Source organism: Chiloscyllium plagiosum, chromosome 5 (assembly GCF_004010195.1).
Source record: "Chiloscyllium plagiosum isolate BGI_BamShark_2017 chromosome 5, ASM401019v2, whole genome shotgun sequence".
Lineage (NCBI taxonomy): Eukaryota > Metazoa > Chordata > Chondrichthyes > Orectolobiformes > Hemiscylliidae > Chiloscyllium > Chiloscyllium plagiosum.
In genome coordinates this window covers 99,287,907-99,302,913 of record NC_057714.1, presented here as the reverse complement: position 1 = coordinate 99,302,913, position 15,007 = coordinate 99,287,907, and the positions used below count along the sequence as shown (strand labels likewise).

Genomic DNA, 15,007 nt, shown 5'->3' with positions numbered 1-15,007 from the left:
TAATAACATCTCTCAGCAGGCTGGGTGTAAAACAAAAAGCAGAGTTTGGAGGAGACTTGTGGACAGTGGTAGTGTCCATACCTCTGAGGAGGCTTGGGTTAAAGTCCCACTTGCACTACAATTCTGTCATAACATATCTTAACAGTTTGATCAGGGAAAATATAGAATGATACTAAGTTATAAGGATACATTTAACAAATTTATACTAAAAAGCTGACCGTTAAAAATATCTATAAAGCAGACATTGTGGGCTCTTGTGGCACTATGGTAGTGAGTCAGAGGGGGTCTGGGTTCAAATCCCACCTGCTCCAGTGGTGCGTAATCACACCTCTGAACAGGTTGATTTAAACACAAAATATATAAGACAGACCCAGGCATGGAGCTGCAGTCTTTCGCAGGTTTGCACTAGCTTATGTATACCATTAGTATGTGAATCTGTTTTGGTATTCAATATTAAACGATGTTCCTTTTCAGTTGGGTTTCCTCAGTTTTAAAATTAACAAATAATCTACCATTAGTTGTTGAATATGCAAAAAAGTTTCAAAGTGCTAATAATGCCAAACCTGCTGCAACAGGGAATGATTGAATTGTATGATGTAATTGCACTTTGGGGATAGTGGATAGCACATAAGTGACAAAAGGAGATATGAGGCAGAGGCAGATTGTACAGGGTAGAATCTACAGGATGATACTTCATCAGCCATGATCAAGGCCATTCACTGTCCAAGTCCTACTGAAACCTCTTTCACAATTTATATTCCCACCTAGTTTGGTGCTATCAGCAAGTTTGGAAATATTACAATTGGTCCCCACAGCTAAATCATTTATGCTGCTCCTGAACAGTTATGGATTTAGCATTGATTCTTGCGAAACTCCATAAATAACAGCCTGTTGTTTGAGAATGATCAATTTAATCTTAATGTCTACTTTCTGTCTCAATGCCAATTCTCAATGCAGGTGGTAGCTGCCAGTCCCATGTGCTTTAATTTTACTGACTAACCTCCTGTGTAGGACCCTGTCAAAAGCCTTCTGAAGATCCGAATACACCATACCCACTGACTGTCCTTTGGTTATGCTTCAAGTAATATCCTAAAAGCATCTCCAAATGTTTTAACAACCATGAGTTCCCTTTCATAAATCTATGTTGACTTCCCAACTCTTTTTTAAATGTTCAGTTGTTTCGTCCTTCATTACAGATTCTGACATTTTTGCTACTACTCATGTCAGTCTAATTGGCTGTAATTGTCCACTCTCCTCCTGCCTGCCTCCTTAAATAACGCTCTTATATTTACGACCTTTCAATCGGTAGGAGGTTGTAGAATTATGAAAGATAACCACTGTTACATCCTCCAACACCTTAAGATGAAGGTGTTCATGTCTAGGAAGTTTATCTCGCTTCAATCAAGTGTTAATTTTTCAAGTGCTGCCTCCTTATTAGAACAATTTCTTTTTGTTCTTCTGTTACTCAAACTTGTGGGTATTTATGGGAGATTTTTCAGCATCATTTTCTGTGAAGACTGACAAAAAGTAATTGCTTAGTTTCTCTGCTATTTCCCTCTTCTCACAATAAATTCTTCTATTTCTTTCTGTAAAGGGCCTTGATGATCCTTTTCCTTTCACATATTGATGGAAGCTGTTACAGCCAGTCTGCATATTCCTCAGTAGCTTGCACTCATATCTTCTTTGACTTTCCTTATCCATTTCTTGGCCCTCCATTGCTGGGTCCTAAATTACTCCCAATCCTCAGGCTTACCACTATTTTTGGCATTCTAGTAAGCTACTTGCTTTGATCTAATTGTGATCTTTAACACCTGTCATTAACCATGGCTGATTCACCTCCTCTTTTGGATGTATCGAAAAGAAATAGGTATCTATCGCAGATCATGGGGTATTTCTTTGGATAAAGTGATTGCCTGCTTACTGTCAAATCTTTTCCTGCATTTTCCCAAGCTACAATACCCACGTGACACTCTTAGTTTCCTTTGTTCAGATTTAAGACCTTAGCATCAAAATGAACAATGTGACATTCAAACTGCTTGTAAAATGTTATCATATTATGATCGCTATTTCCCAAACACTCTTTTGTAGCAAGACTATTATCTGTCTCATTATACATTACCAGATCCAAAATAGCCCGCTTCAGGTTAGCTTCTCAACATATTGTTCTACAAACCCACCTTGTACACACTTCAAGAATTCACTCTCCACAGCATTAGTGCTGATTTAATCAACCCAGTCTGTATGCAACTTGAAGTCACTTTTTGGGCCAAAGTGATCCTTGCATTTGTCTACATTTTGGGTCTCTTTCTCTAACATTCTCACCATGTGGGCACCACTGAATGAGGAGTGTCATTTTTTGTCATTTACATAAATTATTTGGATGTGAGCATAAGAGGTACAGTTAGTAACTTTGCAGATGACACCAGAATTAGAGGTGTAGTGGACAGCAAAGAGGGTTACCTCAGTTTACAACTGGATCTTGACCAGATGGGCCAATGGGCTGAGAAGTGGCAGATGGAGTTTAACTCAGATAAATGTGAGGCGCTGCATTTTGGGAAAGCAAATCTTAGCAGGACTTATACACTTAATGGTAAGGTCATAGGGAATGTTGCTGAACAAAGAGACCTTGGAATGCAGGTTCATAGCTCCTTGAAAGTGGAGTCGCAGGTGGATAGGATAGTGAAGAAGGCATTTGGTATGCTTTCCTTTATTGGTCAGAGTATTGAGTACAGGGGTTGGGAGGTCATGTTGCAGCTGTACAGGACATTGGTTAGGCCACTGTTGGAATATTGCGTGCAATTCTGGTCTCCTTCCTATCAGAAAGATGTTGTGAAACTTGAAACGGTTCAGAAAAGATTTACAAGGATGTTGCCAGGGTTGGAGGATTTGAACTTTATAGGGAGAGGCTGAACAGGCTGGGGCAGTATTCCTTGGAGCGTCAGAGGCTGAGGGGTGACCTAATAGAGGTTTACAAAATTATGAGGGGCATGGATATGATAAATAGACAAAGTCTTTTCCCTGGGGTCAGGTAGTCGGAACTAGAGGGCATAGGTTTAGGGTGAGAAGGGAAAGATATAAAAGAGACCTAAGGGGCAACTTTTTCACATAGAGGGTGGTAACATGTATGGAATGAGCTGCCAGTGGAAGTGGTGGAGGCTGGTACAATTGCAACATTTAAGAGGCATTTGGATGGGTATATGAATAGGAAGGCTTTGGAGGGATATGGACCGGGTGCTGGCAGGTGGGACTAGATTAGGTTGGGATATCTGGTCAGCATGGACAGGTTGGACCGAAGGGTCTGTTTCCATGCTGTACATCTCTATGACTCTATGAGTGAACAAAGACCTTAATAGAAAAGTTGCTTGTTAAATCTCTGGTGCCTCTCGGGAATAGAGGACCATGATAAAGAACTGGTACAACACAAAGATAGTTTTATAGTTACCCGATAATGTTGCAACAGGACAACTGTCTCAGCGGTAGAATACTAGACTATGAGTGAGAAGGGTATGTGTTCATTGTGTGCAACCAACTTAAGAGATCTGAGTACTGAAGGAATACTGCACTGTGAGACGTGTTGACTCTTTCCATTGAGCTGTTAAGCTGAGGCCCATCCATCCTGCCTGATGGACATAAATGATCCCAAAGTCCTTAATGAAACAGGTGCAGGCATGTTCTCCTGGGTGTCCTGACCAATAACCATTCCTCAGCCAACGCCATGAAACCAGATTATCTGATCATTATCACATTGCTGTAATGAAGGCAGACAATGCTGGAAATATCTTGCAGATCTGGCAATATATGTGGGGAGAAAAGCAGACATAATTTACCAGGTCGATGGCCTTGTAAGCAGAACTATTTGTATTATCGCATCGCTGTCAGTGGGAAATTTATGTTTGCAAATTTGCTGCTTTATTTCCTACATTGGAACAATGGCTTCATTTCAAACCCACTTCAACTTGCTGCAAAACATTTTGCGATGTTCCCTGGTCAGGAAAGGTGGTATATAAACACAAGTGTCCCCTTCTCCACTCGGGAGTCCTGTGAAAAGGTCTAAGGGCATTTACTCTAACCTCTCCTCCCCGTTTACTGTCCCCAGCTACCCAGGTGTGTGTCAGTACTGATGATTGAAAACAGAACTAGTTAATAGCACCACAAAATAAAGAGGTCAAAGAAGAAGGAGAATTAATAGCTGTGTTTGTATTCATCTAATATTACTTATTTTACTCCAATCAAAGGGAGGGTTTGAGACCCAACCCGAAAACTGCCATGAAAAAGACATTACAATTATTGCTAATATTGCTCATACTCACGCAATGTCTTCGAAATAGATTCTTGTAATAGTCCAGACAATTGCAATGATTGCTGGAATTCCTGTAGGAAAGTTTAGCAGGTTAATTCAAATCATAAGGAAGTTGGCTGGATTTCATCTGGAATCTGTTAAGAACATTTTCTGATCAAAAAAAAGGGCTTACCCCAGCCAATCAGTATGTAGAGGACAAAGTATTTATTTTCCGAGAAAAAGATCATAAGGAGGGTGTGCAGGTACAAACCTTCCACCAACAGCCAGTAGAAGTTGGCAATGACGAAATACTGGAAGAAGACCAAAATCGTTTTACAGGCAATCTAGAGAGAAACAATGAGAGGAATAGAGTTCGACTGTGATCAAAAGAAGAGACTGTGTAAACAAATTGGCTAAAAATAGCATGGAAAATGCAGGAGAGTGTGTATTTTCCAATGTTATTTCCGTCACTAAAGATAATGAACCTCTTCCGCACAATAACTGCCACTCCAAATATTCATCTCAGCAGAAGGCAATCTTACAGGAAGACGTACAACCATCTTGCAACTCCTTTACATGACATTAAGAAATCTAACTGTTGTCTGGTACCCTGTTCATCAATTCAGTGACGTTGATGCAATTTATGAAGTGAAGACATCAGTGTTTATATAGGAATAGGTTACGCAGACATGTCTATCAAATTTAACACATCACAACCCAACTTGTTAGATGGATCCTTGATGTTCTCACTTTACCACATAAATAATTTATCTGGATCATAAATAATTTAACTTTTCTTTATAATCTTGAGCTTAACTATTTGCGTCACTGTGATGTTTGTATTTTAAATATAAGTTTGATCTCTTAACTTTTCTCATGATCATGATACTTAATACAGTGTTTGGGAACCGCTTTGTTGCTTATATCTGTACCACGTCAAAATTAATTATATTTTTGAGTTGGGCCACAAAAGATTACAAAATGACAACTTTCACTTATATAATATCTTTAAGTTGGGTACTATCTCAAGCCATTCACAGGGACATAGCAAGTATGACTTGACACTGCATCATAACAGGAGACCTTGGGACAGGCGACCAAAAGGTTGAGGCCATGACTGGCAAGCAAAGAAAGGTTGTTTTAATCCTGGCACGTGGTGAAAATACAGTTTAAAACATGCATAAAAGGGAGAAAATGATGTAACTGACACAAACAAGTAGAGAAAATGCTGGAGAAATTCAACAGGTTTGACCCAATCTGTCGAGAGAAACAAAATTAGTGTTTTGCATCTGGTATGACACTGCTTCAAAACTGAAAAGTGTTCAAAAATATTTTTTATATACTTAGGACCCTATTCTCTCCCCTTGACAAAATAATTTACACCCATTTTATCATCACCTTTCCTCTTTCTCCATTATTAACAACCCCTTTGCCTTCTGCATTAGGCCTCTGCGTCTGTCAAAAGTATAAAAAGAAAATATTTCAACAGCTTTCAGTTCTGAAGAAGTCATATCAGACTTGAAACATTAACTGCATTTTGCTCTCCACAGATGTTCCCAGACCTGCCGAGTTCCTCTAGCATATTTCTGTGTTTGTTTCAGATTTCCAGCATCTGCTGTAATTGGCTATTATTCAAGTGGCATAGCTAATAAACCATCTGTGATACAGAGGTTAATGTAGGCGGGCACTTGGGAACTATTCACTTTAAACTATTTAAAGATAGAGTGGTAATCTTTGGGGCAATCAGCATCCTTTATGTGGAGCGTATACTGTTCCACTTAAACAATAATCAATCACAAAAAACTGTTTATATATTTCTTTATGAACATTGTATCCGATTGCAGTGACTTTTTAATTTTCATTCAGTTAGGTTAGTGCTCAATTTGGCTTTGAATTGAATGTTGCATAAATCCGCCTCAAACGCCTGGTGCATATCTTAATCCCCAAGTAGTTTGTGCCCATTAAAGGACAGGGGACCAGAAAGTAAGAATTCATTTGGATTTCTAAGCCCAATGTAATCAAATGACATTAACTCAGGCCATGACTCTATATAAATAAATAAGAAATAGGATGAGAGGATGTTGTATAATGGAATACTACATTCCCAGTTAAGCCAGTGATATTTGCTTGCTAGCAAAAATATACCCAAAAGATTTTATGTAAATGTAAACTTCTCTCTTCAAATTCCTAAATTTGCGGCCAATGCTCAGTTATGTTAGGCAGTGTAGATGTACCACCCACGTTGCTCGGCACTGTCTCATTTATATTAATTAGCTCGTGTAGGTTTAATTGCTTTTTCGGGAAGTTTGATTTTTCTGGCTCCCCTTGATCACAGATTTTTTTTAATTCTCCCAGGGTGTCCCTTGTTACCATCAATGCAAATGATCATAACTTATATTGTCATAGCCTTTCACGTGCTTACTTTGAATGAAAAAACTCTTGTGTCTCCAGCTTTCATAACTGGGTGTCATTGTTAGTATCCTTGCTTTTTCTGATATATATTAATCATCTAAATCTTGTGCACAGGGGATAAGTTCAAAGTTTATGGATGATACAAAGCTGGGAAGCATGATGAACCATCAGGAGGGTAGTTTAGAAGTTTAAAAGTATATGGACAAGTTGGTGAAATGAGTGGACAAATTCAATGGAGATGTGCAGGTTAGGTAAACTGGCTATGCTAAATTGCCCACAGTGTTCAGGGATGTATGGTTAGGTGCATTAGTCAGGAATAAAATGTAGAGTAATAGGGGAATGGGTCTAGGTGGGTTACTCTTTGGAGGGTTGGTGTGGACTTGTTGGGCTGAAGGGCCTGGTTTCACACTGTAGGATTCTATGAAAAATGATACATTTTGGCAGGAAGATGTTGTGAAACTTGAAATGATTCAGAAAAGATTTACAAGGATGTTGCCAGGGTTAGCAGGTTTGAGCTATAAGGAGAGGCTGAATAGGCTTGGGCTATTTTCCCTGCAGAGTAGAGGCTGAGGGGTGACCTTGTAGAGTTTTTAAAAAATCATGAGGGGCATGGATACGGTGAATAGCCAAGGTCTTTTTCCGAGGGTAGGGGAATCCAAAACGAGAGGGCATAGGTTTAAGGTGTGAGGGCAAAGATTTAAAGGGGCAACTTTTTCACATAGGGTGTGGTGCGTGTATGGAATGAGCTGCTAGAGGAAGTGCTGGAGGCTGGTACAATTACACCATTTAAAAGGCATCTGGATGGGTACATGATCAGGAAGAGTCAAGATTGGAGTAATGCTGGAAAAGAATAACAGGTCAGGCAGCAGGAAAATGGACATTTCGGGCAAAAGCCCTTCATCAGGAAAGTGATGATTAGGAAGATTTAGAGGGATATGGGCCAAGTGCTGGAAAATGGGACTAGATTAATTTAGGATTTCTGGTCAGCATGAATGAGTTGCACCGAAGGGTCTGCTTCTGTGCTGTACATCTCTATGACTATAATATGGAGAGGCACTACAAAAAAAAGAATAACATTCTCATCAGTATGCAGGAGCAGAGCCCGGGGGGCCTACATGGCATAAAGCATTGAAGGTGGCACTACAGCTTGAGACTACTGTTAATAAAACATCCTTGGCATGTTAATGGAGCATAGAATACAAGAACAAGGAGGTAATGTTGGACTTGTATAAGACACTAGTTTGCCCTCAGGTGTGGTATTATGTGTAGTTCTGGATGCCACATTTTAGGAGCACTAAGGTTCAAAAAGGTTCATGGGAATTGCACAAGGCATAAGGAACATCAGTCGTGAAGATAGATTGGAAAAGTGGGGACTATTTTCCTTGGAGAAACAAAAAAGTGGGGAGAGATTTGACAGGGATGTTGACCACGAGTGGTCTGGATAGATTAGGTTAGGAAAAAACTGCTCCAACTCATGAAAGGATCAAGAACGAGAGGGCCCTGATTTAAAGTAATTGGCACAAGTGAGATGAGAGAAAACTTCTACACACAGTAGCTGACTGAAATCTGGAATGCAGACTATGGTGGAGGCAAGTTCAACTCAAGCCTTTCAAAGGGATTTAGACTGTTATTTGAAAAGGAACATGTGCAGGGTTACAGGGAGAATGACACTAAGTGAACTGCCTATTCAGAGCGTTGGCGCAGACTTTATTGTTTTTACAATCTGTGCTCGGTATAATGAAGTGACAACACTGTTTCCATCTGGTTTGGCCGTAGCCTTCTGCCTTCCAGATGAGTTGATAAACCATGGGTGCCTCTTCTGTTGATTTTCTGAGGTGATTTGCTGCTAGTTCCCTCGCATTTCTCCTTCAAACACCACCACCACTATAACAGATGAACTGTTCAACCGTGCTATAGAATCATAGAGTCACAGAGATGTACAGCATGGAAACAGATGCTTCATGCCGACCATATCCCAACCAATCTAGTTCTACCTGCCACCACCTGGCCAGTATCCCTCCAAACCATTCCTCTTCATATACCCATCCAAATGCCTTTTAAATGTTGTAATTGTACAAGCCTCCACCACTTCCTCTGGCAGCTCATTCCATACTCTACCACCCTCTGTGAAAAAGTTGCCCCTTAGCTCTCTTTTATATCTTTCCCCTCTCACCCTAATCCTATGCCCTCTAGTTCAGGACTCTCCCACCCCAGGGAAGAGACTGTCTATTTACCCTATCTATGCCCCTCATAATTTTATTAACCTCTATAAGGTCACTCCTCAGCCTCTGACGCTCCAGAGAAAACAGCCCCAGCCTGTTCAATCTCTCCTTGTAGCTCAAATCCTCCAACCCTGGCAACATCCCTTTAAGTCTTTTCTGAACCCTTTCAATTTTCACAATATCTTTCTGATAGAAGGAGACCAGAATTGCATGCAATATTCCAACAGTGGCCTAACTAACTTCCTGTAGACCCACAACACCTCGCATTTATCTGAATTAAACTCCATCTGCCACTTCTCAGCCCTTTGGCGCATCTGATCAAAATCCCATTGTAATCTAAGGTAACCCTCTTCACTGTCCACTACATCTCCAATTTTGGTGTCATCTGCAAACTTACTAACTGTACCTCTTATGCTCACATTCAAATCATTCCTATAAATGTTGTAAAGTAGTGGACCCAGCACTGATCCTTGTGGCACTCCACTGGTCAAAGGCCTCCAGTCTGAAAAACAACCCTCCACCACCACCCTTCTACTTTTGAGCTAGTTCTGTATCCAAATGGCTAGTTCTCCTTGAATTCCATGAGATCCAACCTTGCTAACCAGTCTCCCATAGGGAACCTTGTTGCACGCCTTACTGAAACCCATATAGATCACATCCACTACTCTTCCCTCATCAATCCTCTTCGTTACTTCTTCAAAAAACTCAATCAAGTTTGAGAGACATGATATCCCATGCACAAAGCCATGTTTACTATCACTAATCAGTCCTTGCCTTTCCAAATGCATGTACACCCTGTAACCTCAGGATTGCTGCTGTTCACAGGATCTTGCTGTGCATAAGTCGAATGGCTGTGTTTGCCAATAGCAGAGGTGTCCAAATGATAGTGACTGAGCATGTGCGTAAGGAGCAATGTCAATGTGATGTGAGATCACATGAAACTTGAACCTGAGTGTTTCCAGTGGTATCCTGTCATATCGTGCATTGTGCATCATTGAAGTGAGTAAACGTTCTTGGCATTCACTGACATGGGGGTGAACTGCACATACTGACAGCTCAGGCCATTAGCTGTTAAGCTATGACTGGACCCTTACAACAAGCAGCAAGAGAGCCACAAAAGTGAAACCTCACCCCAATCAGCGCTGTACAGTGGCCTGCTCAGCAACACGATTGTAGGAGAGAAAAAGCCCAAAGACAAGCCCAGCAGCAACAGGGAGCAACAGACAAAGGAATGCAAGGACCACTAAAGCAACGAAGCACATAGCCTCATGCGACATTGACAAAACTCAGCAAGCGGTCAAAGTAGAGAACATGGGAAGTTGAATGGATCAGTTGACCACAGTGAGTAAGAGATTACTGCAGATTAGAGGTCTTCACAGAGAGGGGGAAATAAAATCTCCAAGATACCATAGCTCTAAGAAACAAAAAGCCCATGATGGAACAGCCCTTGCCTTTACCGGAGCCTCTGGACTAGATGACAGGTGTAAGTCTCACTCTTTAAGATGCAAATACATTGGAAGCAATTCACAGCAGGTTTGTTAGACTGAACCCTGGAATGACGAGTTCTCTTGTGAGGAAGGTTTGGACAGGCTGGCTTAGAAGACCAAGAGGTAACTTGATTGAAACATATAAAATCCTGAGGGCCTTGACAGGATGAATGTAGAAAGGATGTTTCCTCTTGTGGGAGAACCTAGAAGGAGGAGTTAATGTTTAAAAATAAAGGGTCTCCTATTTAAGGCTAAGATGATAAGGATATTGTTTCTCATTGAAGTTCATGAGTTTTTGGAACTCTCCTTGAAAAGCTGGTAAAAGCATTCTTTAACCATTTTTAAGCCACAGACAGTTAGACTCTTGATAAGGAAGGGCGTAAAGGTTACTGAGACCGAGCAGGAGTGTGAAGTACTCTGATCAGAAATTGAACATGCAACAGATTGAAGGCGGGTGGCTTACTCTCGCTCCTAATTCATAAGCTCATACATGTTCACTCATCAATTCTAACTTTTCAAAATTCCCTAGATTTGGGAAGATTCCACTAGATTGAGAAACAGCAGTTGTAACTCCTTTGTTCAAAAAGAAACAGAAGGCTACCGGGAGAAAGTGAGGACCGCAGATGCTGGACAGTCAGGGTCAAAAAGTGTGGCGCTGGAAAAGCACAGCAGGTCAGGTAGCATCTGACAAGCAGGGGAGTCGATGTTTCGGGTATTTAGCATCTGTTGTCAGGGTGATGATCGAACTTACTATTAGAGATGTTATAGCAGCGTGATTAGAAAAATGTAAGGGAATCAGATAGAGCCAACACAGTTTGTATGAACAAGAAATTGCATATATTGGAGTTCTTTGAGGAAGTAAAAGTCCTGTGGATATAAGGGAATAGTGGATGTACTATACTTGGAGGATAGGAGCTTCTGATGGATCCTGGTCCAGAAGTTGGTTCTGTTGCAGATGATAGTGCGCTCCTACTTTTTGAAGAAGCTCCTGAGGTGTGATTACCTTCAGCAAAGCAACCTCATGTTGAACCTGGTACAGAAACGATATCACGGTTCACACAAAGATAAATCTCTGCCTGAGGCAAAACAAAAAGTCTTCATCTCTTTATCTCCAGAATCACCATCAGTGTGCTCTTTACTCTTCCATTCATCTGCCAGCTTCAACCCTGGATGAAAGTCCAATGGATTAGGAGCTGACAGGGTGATCTTCAGTTCCCTGTCTTCCTTTCTGAGGGACTGTGGTGGTTCAAGTCCTGGAGTTTTCTCTCCTGATTTGATGCTTCCTTGATTGCTTCTCATGCTGTTACATTCACAAGTGTCACAGCCCAGGAACCAGCAGTCTAGGGAAGCTGTCATCCCACTCCACCAATATGCCCACCTCCCACAGAAACAATAAGGAAGCCCATATCTCCTCTACGTCCTCCAAGAGAACCAGGAATACATTTGGAAATTGATGCCTTGGACAGAAAAGGCTTGAGAGAAATGATGGGAGGGATGGACGTAAGAACGGATGAAAACAATAAACATTTAATGAGGTTAATACTTTGTGGGAAGATTAAAGAGTTAACCATACTTTACTGTAAAAATAACTGTAATAAGACATCAGATCATAAGTCACTGGAACCCCAGAGTAGGCTTCCAGAGATATTCTCTGTCTTCCTATCTCTTGTATGAAGTTACTGTGATAAAAGGGTGCTGGTGATCACTGAGGTGGGTGTGCGCTATCTTTTGTCAACAATCGAGAATGTGATACCTCTAGACTTCAGAACTTTAATAGCTTCATGGATTGAAACAATCAACAAAGATAAACGGTTACCCAGGGAAAGAAGCAGCAATAAATCTTTCTGGAATAAACCGTTTCCCAAGATGAAAGGGATATGGAGAAACTGTGATAAAGGAATTAAAAGCAACATGCTCATTAGTTATCCCTGGGAAGAAGGATTTGAAGCAACATGGACAAGCTGTTCCCTGGGACAGAGGAAATAACACTGCATGTTAATCTGCTGCCTCCTGACAAATGGATATTTAAGACCTGTCTACAGAAGGATGTCCTGAGGTTAAAGGATAAAAGCAAGATGGGCTGTTTCAAACAGACAGCTAACCCTGAATGTAACAAGGAACTGGGGAGCTACTTCTGAAAAGAAAGACTTGAGGACTCCAGAAGTGTCATCAGTGTTGGGGATGAAAGAATCTAAAGGATCATCAATAATCCCTCACCACACACATGAAAGAGAGAAAATTGTATTAGAATCCAACTCCACAACACTTCAGCAGCAGAACTTCGAAGAACAACACTGCACAAGGATCGAACCCTGGAACACTTCCACAGATAGACCCTGTTGATTAGAATCAGACCTAAATTTCACCACTAACTGGGTAATAGCCAAGTTGAGTTGTGGGCCTTAACTTGCTTACTTGAGGGGGCTTATTTTGGTCGCGACATGCAATAAAATTTAAATCATTGTTTCAGTATTTGATGGTCTGTGAGATTTCTTAATAAGTGGCCAAATTAAAGGTAACTTGTGATGATTTACCCACAACATCACAGTGAGCCGACTGAGCTGGCTAAGGATAGCAGCCTTAAAACACAACCTCACCGAGCTAAAGAGCTATCGCAGCACAGCTCACAGTCTGAGACACTACAATTTACTGAATGTTCAAGATGATTTAAGAAAAATGCTAGATCCTATCTGGAAATACTCTCAAGAAAATTTTAGAAACTTATCATAGGAGAATCAGACACTTACCTGGTCAGATTTGGGTCTTTTGTCCAATTAAACCCTGAGCAATGTAGAAATTGCAGCTCTGGGAACAGACCATTGGCTCTCTACCACCAGGGGTCGCTGTTGCTATTACAGTGAGACTATCACCAGGGATTATGTATGGATCCCTGGGGAGAGGTCAATGTAAAGAAGGAGATGGTCTTTGGGGCGAGGTTGCCAGTGAGGTTGGTGAGTAGAGTTAACAAGTCAGAAACGAAGGGCCTCCTCTACTGATGACGGATCTCTTGATTAGGAGAAGAGTGATTATGAATGAGGATCTCTCTCGTCCAATCATCATTGCAGTAGGTTGCAGGCACCTCTGACAGAGCCTCAGCTAGTCTCCAGGGCAACGGGATGGGCACGACTGCCTGCATCATAATCAGAGGGAGCAGCACCTCCATCGGTCAGCCAGCAACCCTCTCCGCACATCCAAACCTGCCCACAGGAGGGTGTAAATTCCACCTTGGTTGTGAGACATGGGCTCCAATTCAGTGCAGAAGGCTTATTTCTCAGTATAGGTCATGTTTACACGAGGACCTCTCATTTTAAAATTAAGATGAAGTGCTTTATCAATACAAATTTTATTAACTGCAATAATTCTCTGATCATTCTATTTGTTAGTAATCAGTGGACTGTATTACTTCATTGCGCTGGGAAGAATGTAACAGTGACTCACCTGTGCTGCTTCAGTACACTGATGATGTTCTGAATACAAAATTTCATCTTTCAGTAAAACAGATATTGCACGCAAAATGAAAGAGAAAAACAGGTTCAGGTGGATGTAGTTCCGCGTGCAATGAAGTTTTCTGTGCGCAGGAAAAAAAATAACAACAGAAATTAGTCTGTCTGAATAATATCGGTTTAAACCTAGCATTTCCTATCATCAATTTTATATTGATTACTATCAGTACTAAAGTTAGCTTTACTAAAACTGCTTATGTTCCTTAAAACACGATAAGAACTGAACTGTCATCTTTTGCATTTCTTGATGAACTCTTGCCCACAATAAGAGTTCTTCTTGCTTTGTGTTGGTATTTAATTTGAGCATTAAGAAACAAAATTGCTTCAGTAATTTTTCAAATCGAATGTTACAAAGTAACCTGGACTTTAGGATTTGCCAAAGCAGTTTATAACCAATTAGGCACTTTTGATATGTAGTTGTCCCTTTAACGTAAGCAACACAGTAGCCAAAGAAAAACTATCCTTCCACATCTACCCTGTCAAGCCCGCTAAGAATATTGTATGTTTGATTAGACCATAACGCGCAGGAACAGAATTAGGCCAGTCAGTCCACTGAGTCTGCTCAATAAGATCATGGCTGATCTGATCATCCTCAACTCTATTTGACCCCTGCTCCTTTGATTTCCTTGCCAATTAAAAATCTGTCCGCCTCAGGTTTCAATAGACTTAATGACTCAGCCTCAACAGCCCTCTGCCGCAAAGAATTCCATGGATTCATTACTCTCAGAGTGAAAAAAATTTCTCCTCATCTCCATCTTAGAGAGTGGTCCCTTATTCTGAGATCATGCCCTTTGTTCTAAGACTCTCCTTTAAGAATCTTTCACTTTTCACTCTTCTAAATTCCAAAGAGTCCAGGCCCAACTGACTCAACTTCTCCTCATGAGACAGTCCCTCCATACCCAGTATCAGCACAGTGTAGCCCAAAACTGTTCACTGTACTTCAACTGTGGTCTGACTAGGTCCTTGTCTAGCTTTGGCAAAACCTCCATGCTTTTATCTTCTATTCCCTTTGCCTTCTTTATTGCCTTCTGAACTAAGATGCTAACCTCTTGTGACTCTGTCTTCTACTCATGAGCCAATTCTCAATCCATCCAAATACATGAC

The 15,007-nt window shown here is 40.9% G+C and overlaps 1 protein-coding gene across 1 annotated transcript in view; it reads right to left on the bottom strand.

Annotated features, from left to right (window-relative positions):
- Nucleotides 1-15,007, bottom strand: part of vipr2 (vasoactive intestinal peptide receptor 2) — a 126,940-nt gene that overhangs the window by 36,733 nt on the left and 75,200 nt on the right. The window contains exons 6-8 of the mRNA XM_043690682.1: nucleotides 13,839-13,968; nucleotides 4,473-4,623; nucleotides 4,311-4,371 (exon numbers count right to left, since the gene is read on the bottom strand). Of these exons, the coding sequence (XP_043546617.1) occupies nucleotides 4,311-4,371; nucleotides 4,473-4,623; nucleotides 13,839-13,968 (342 nt within the window). The remainder of the gene's footprint in view (nucleotides 1-4,310; nucleotides 4,372-4,472; nucleotides 4,624-13,838; nucleotides 13,969-15,007) is intronic.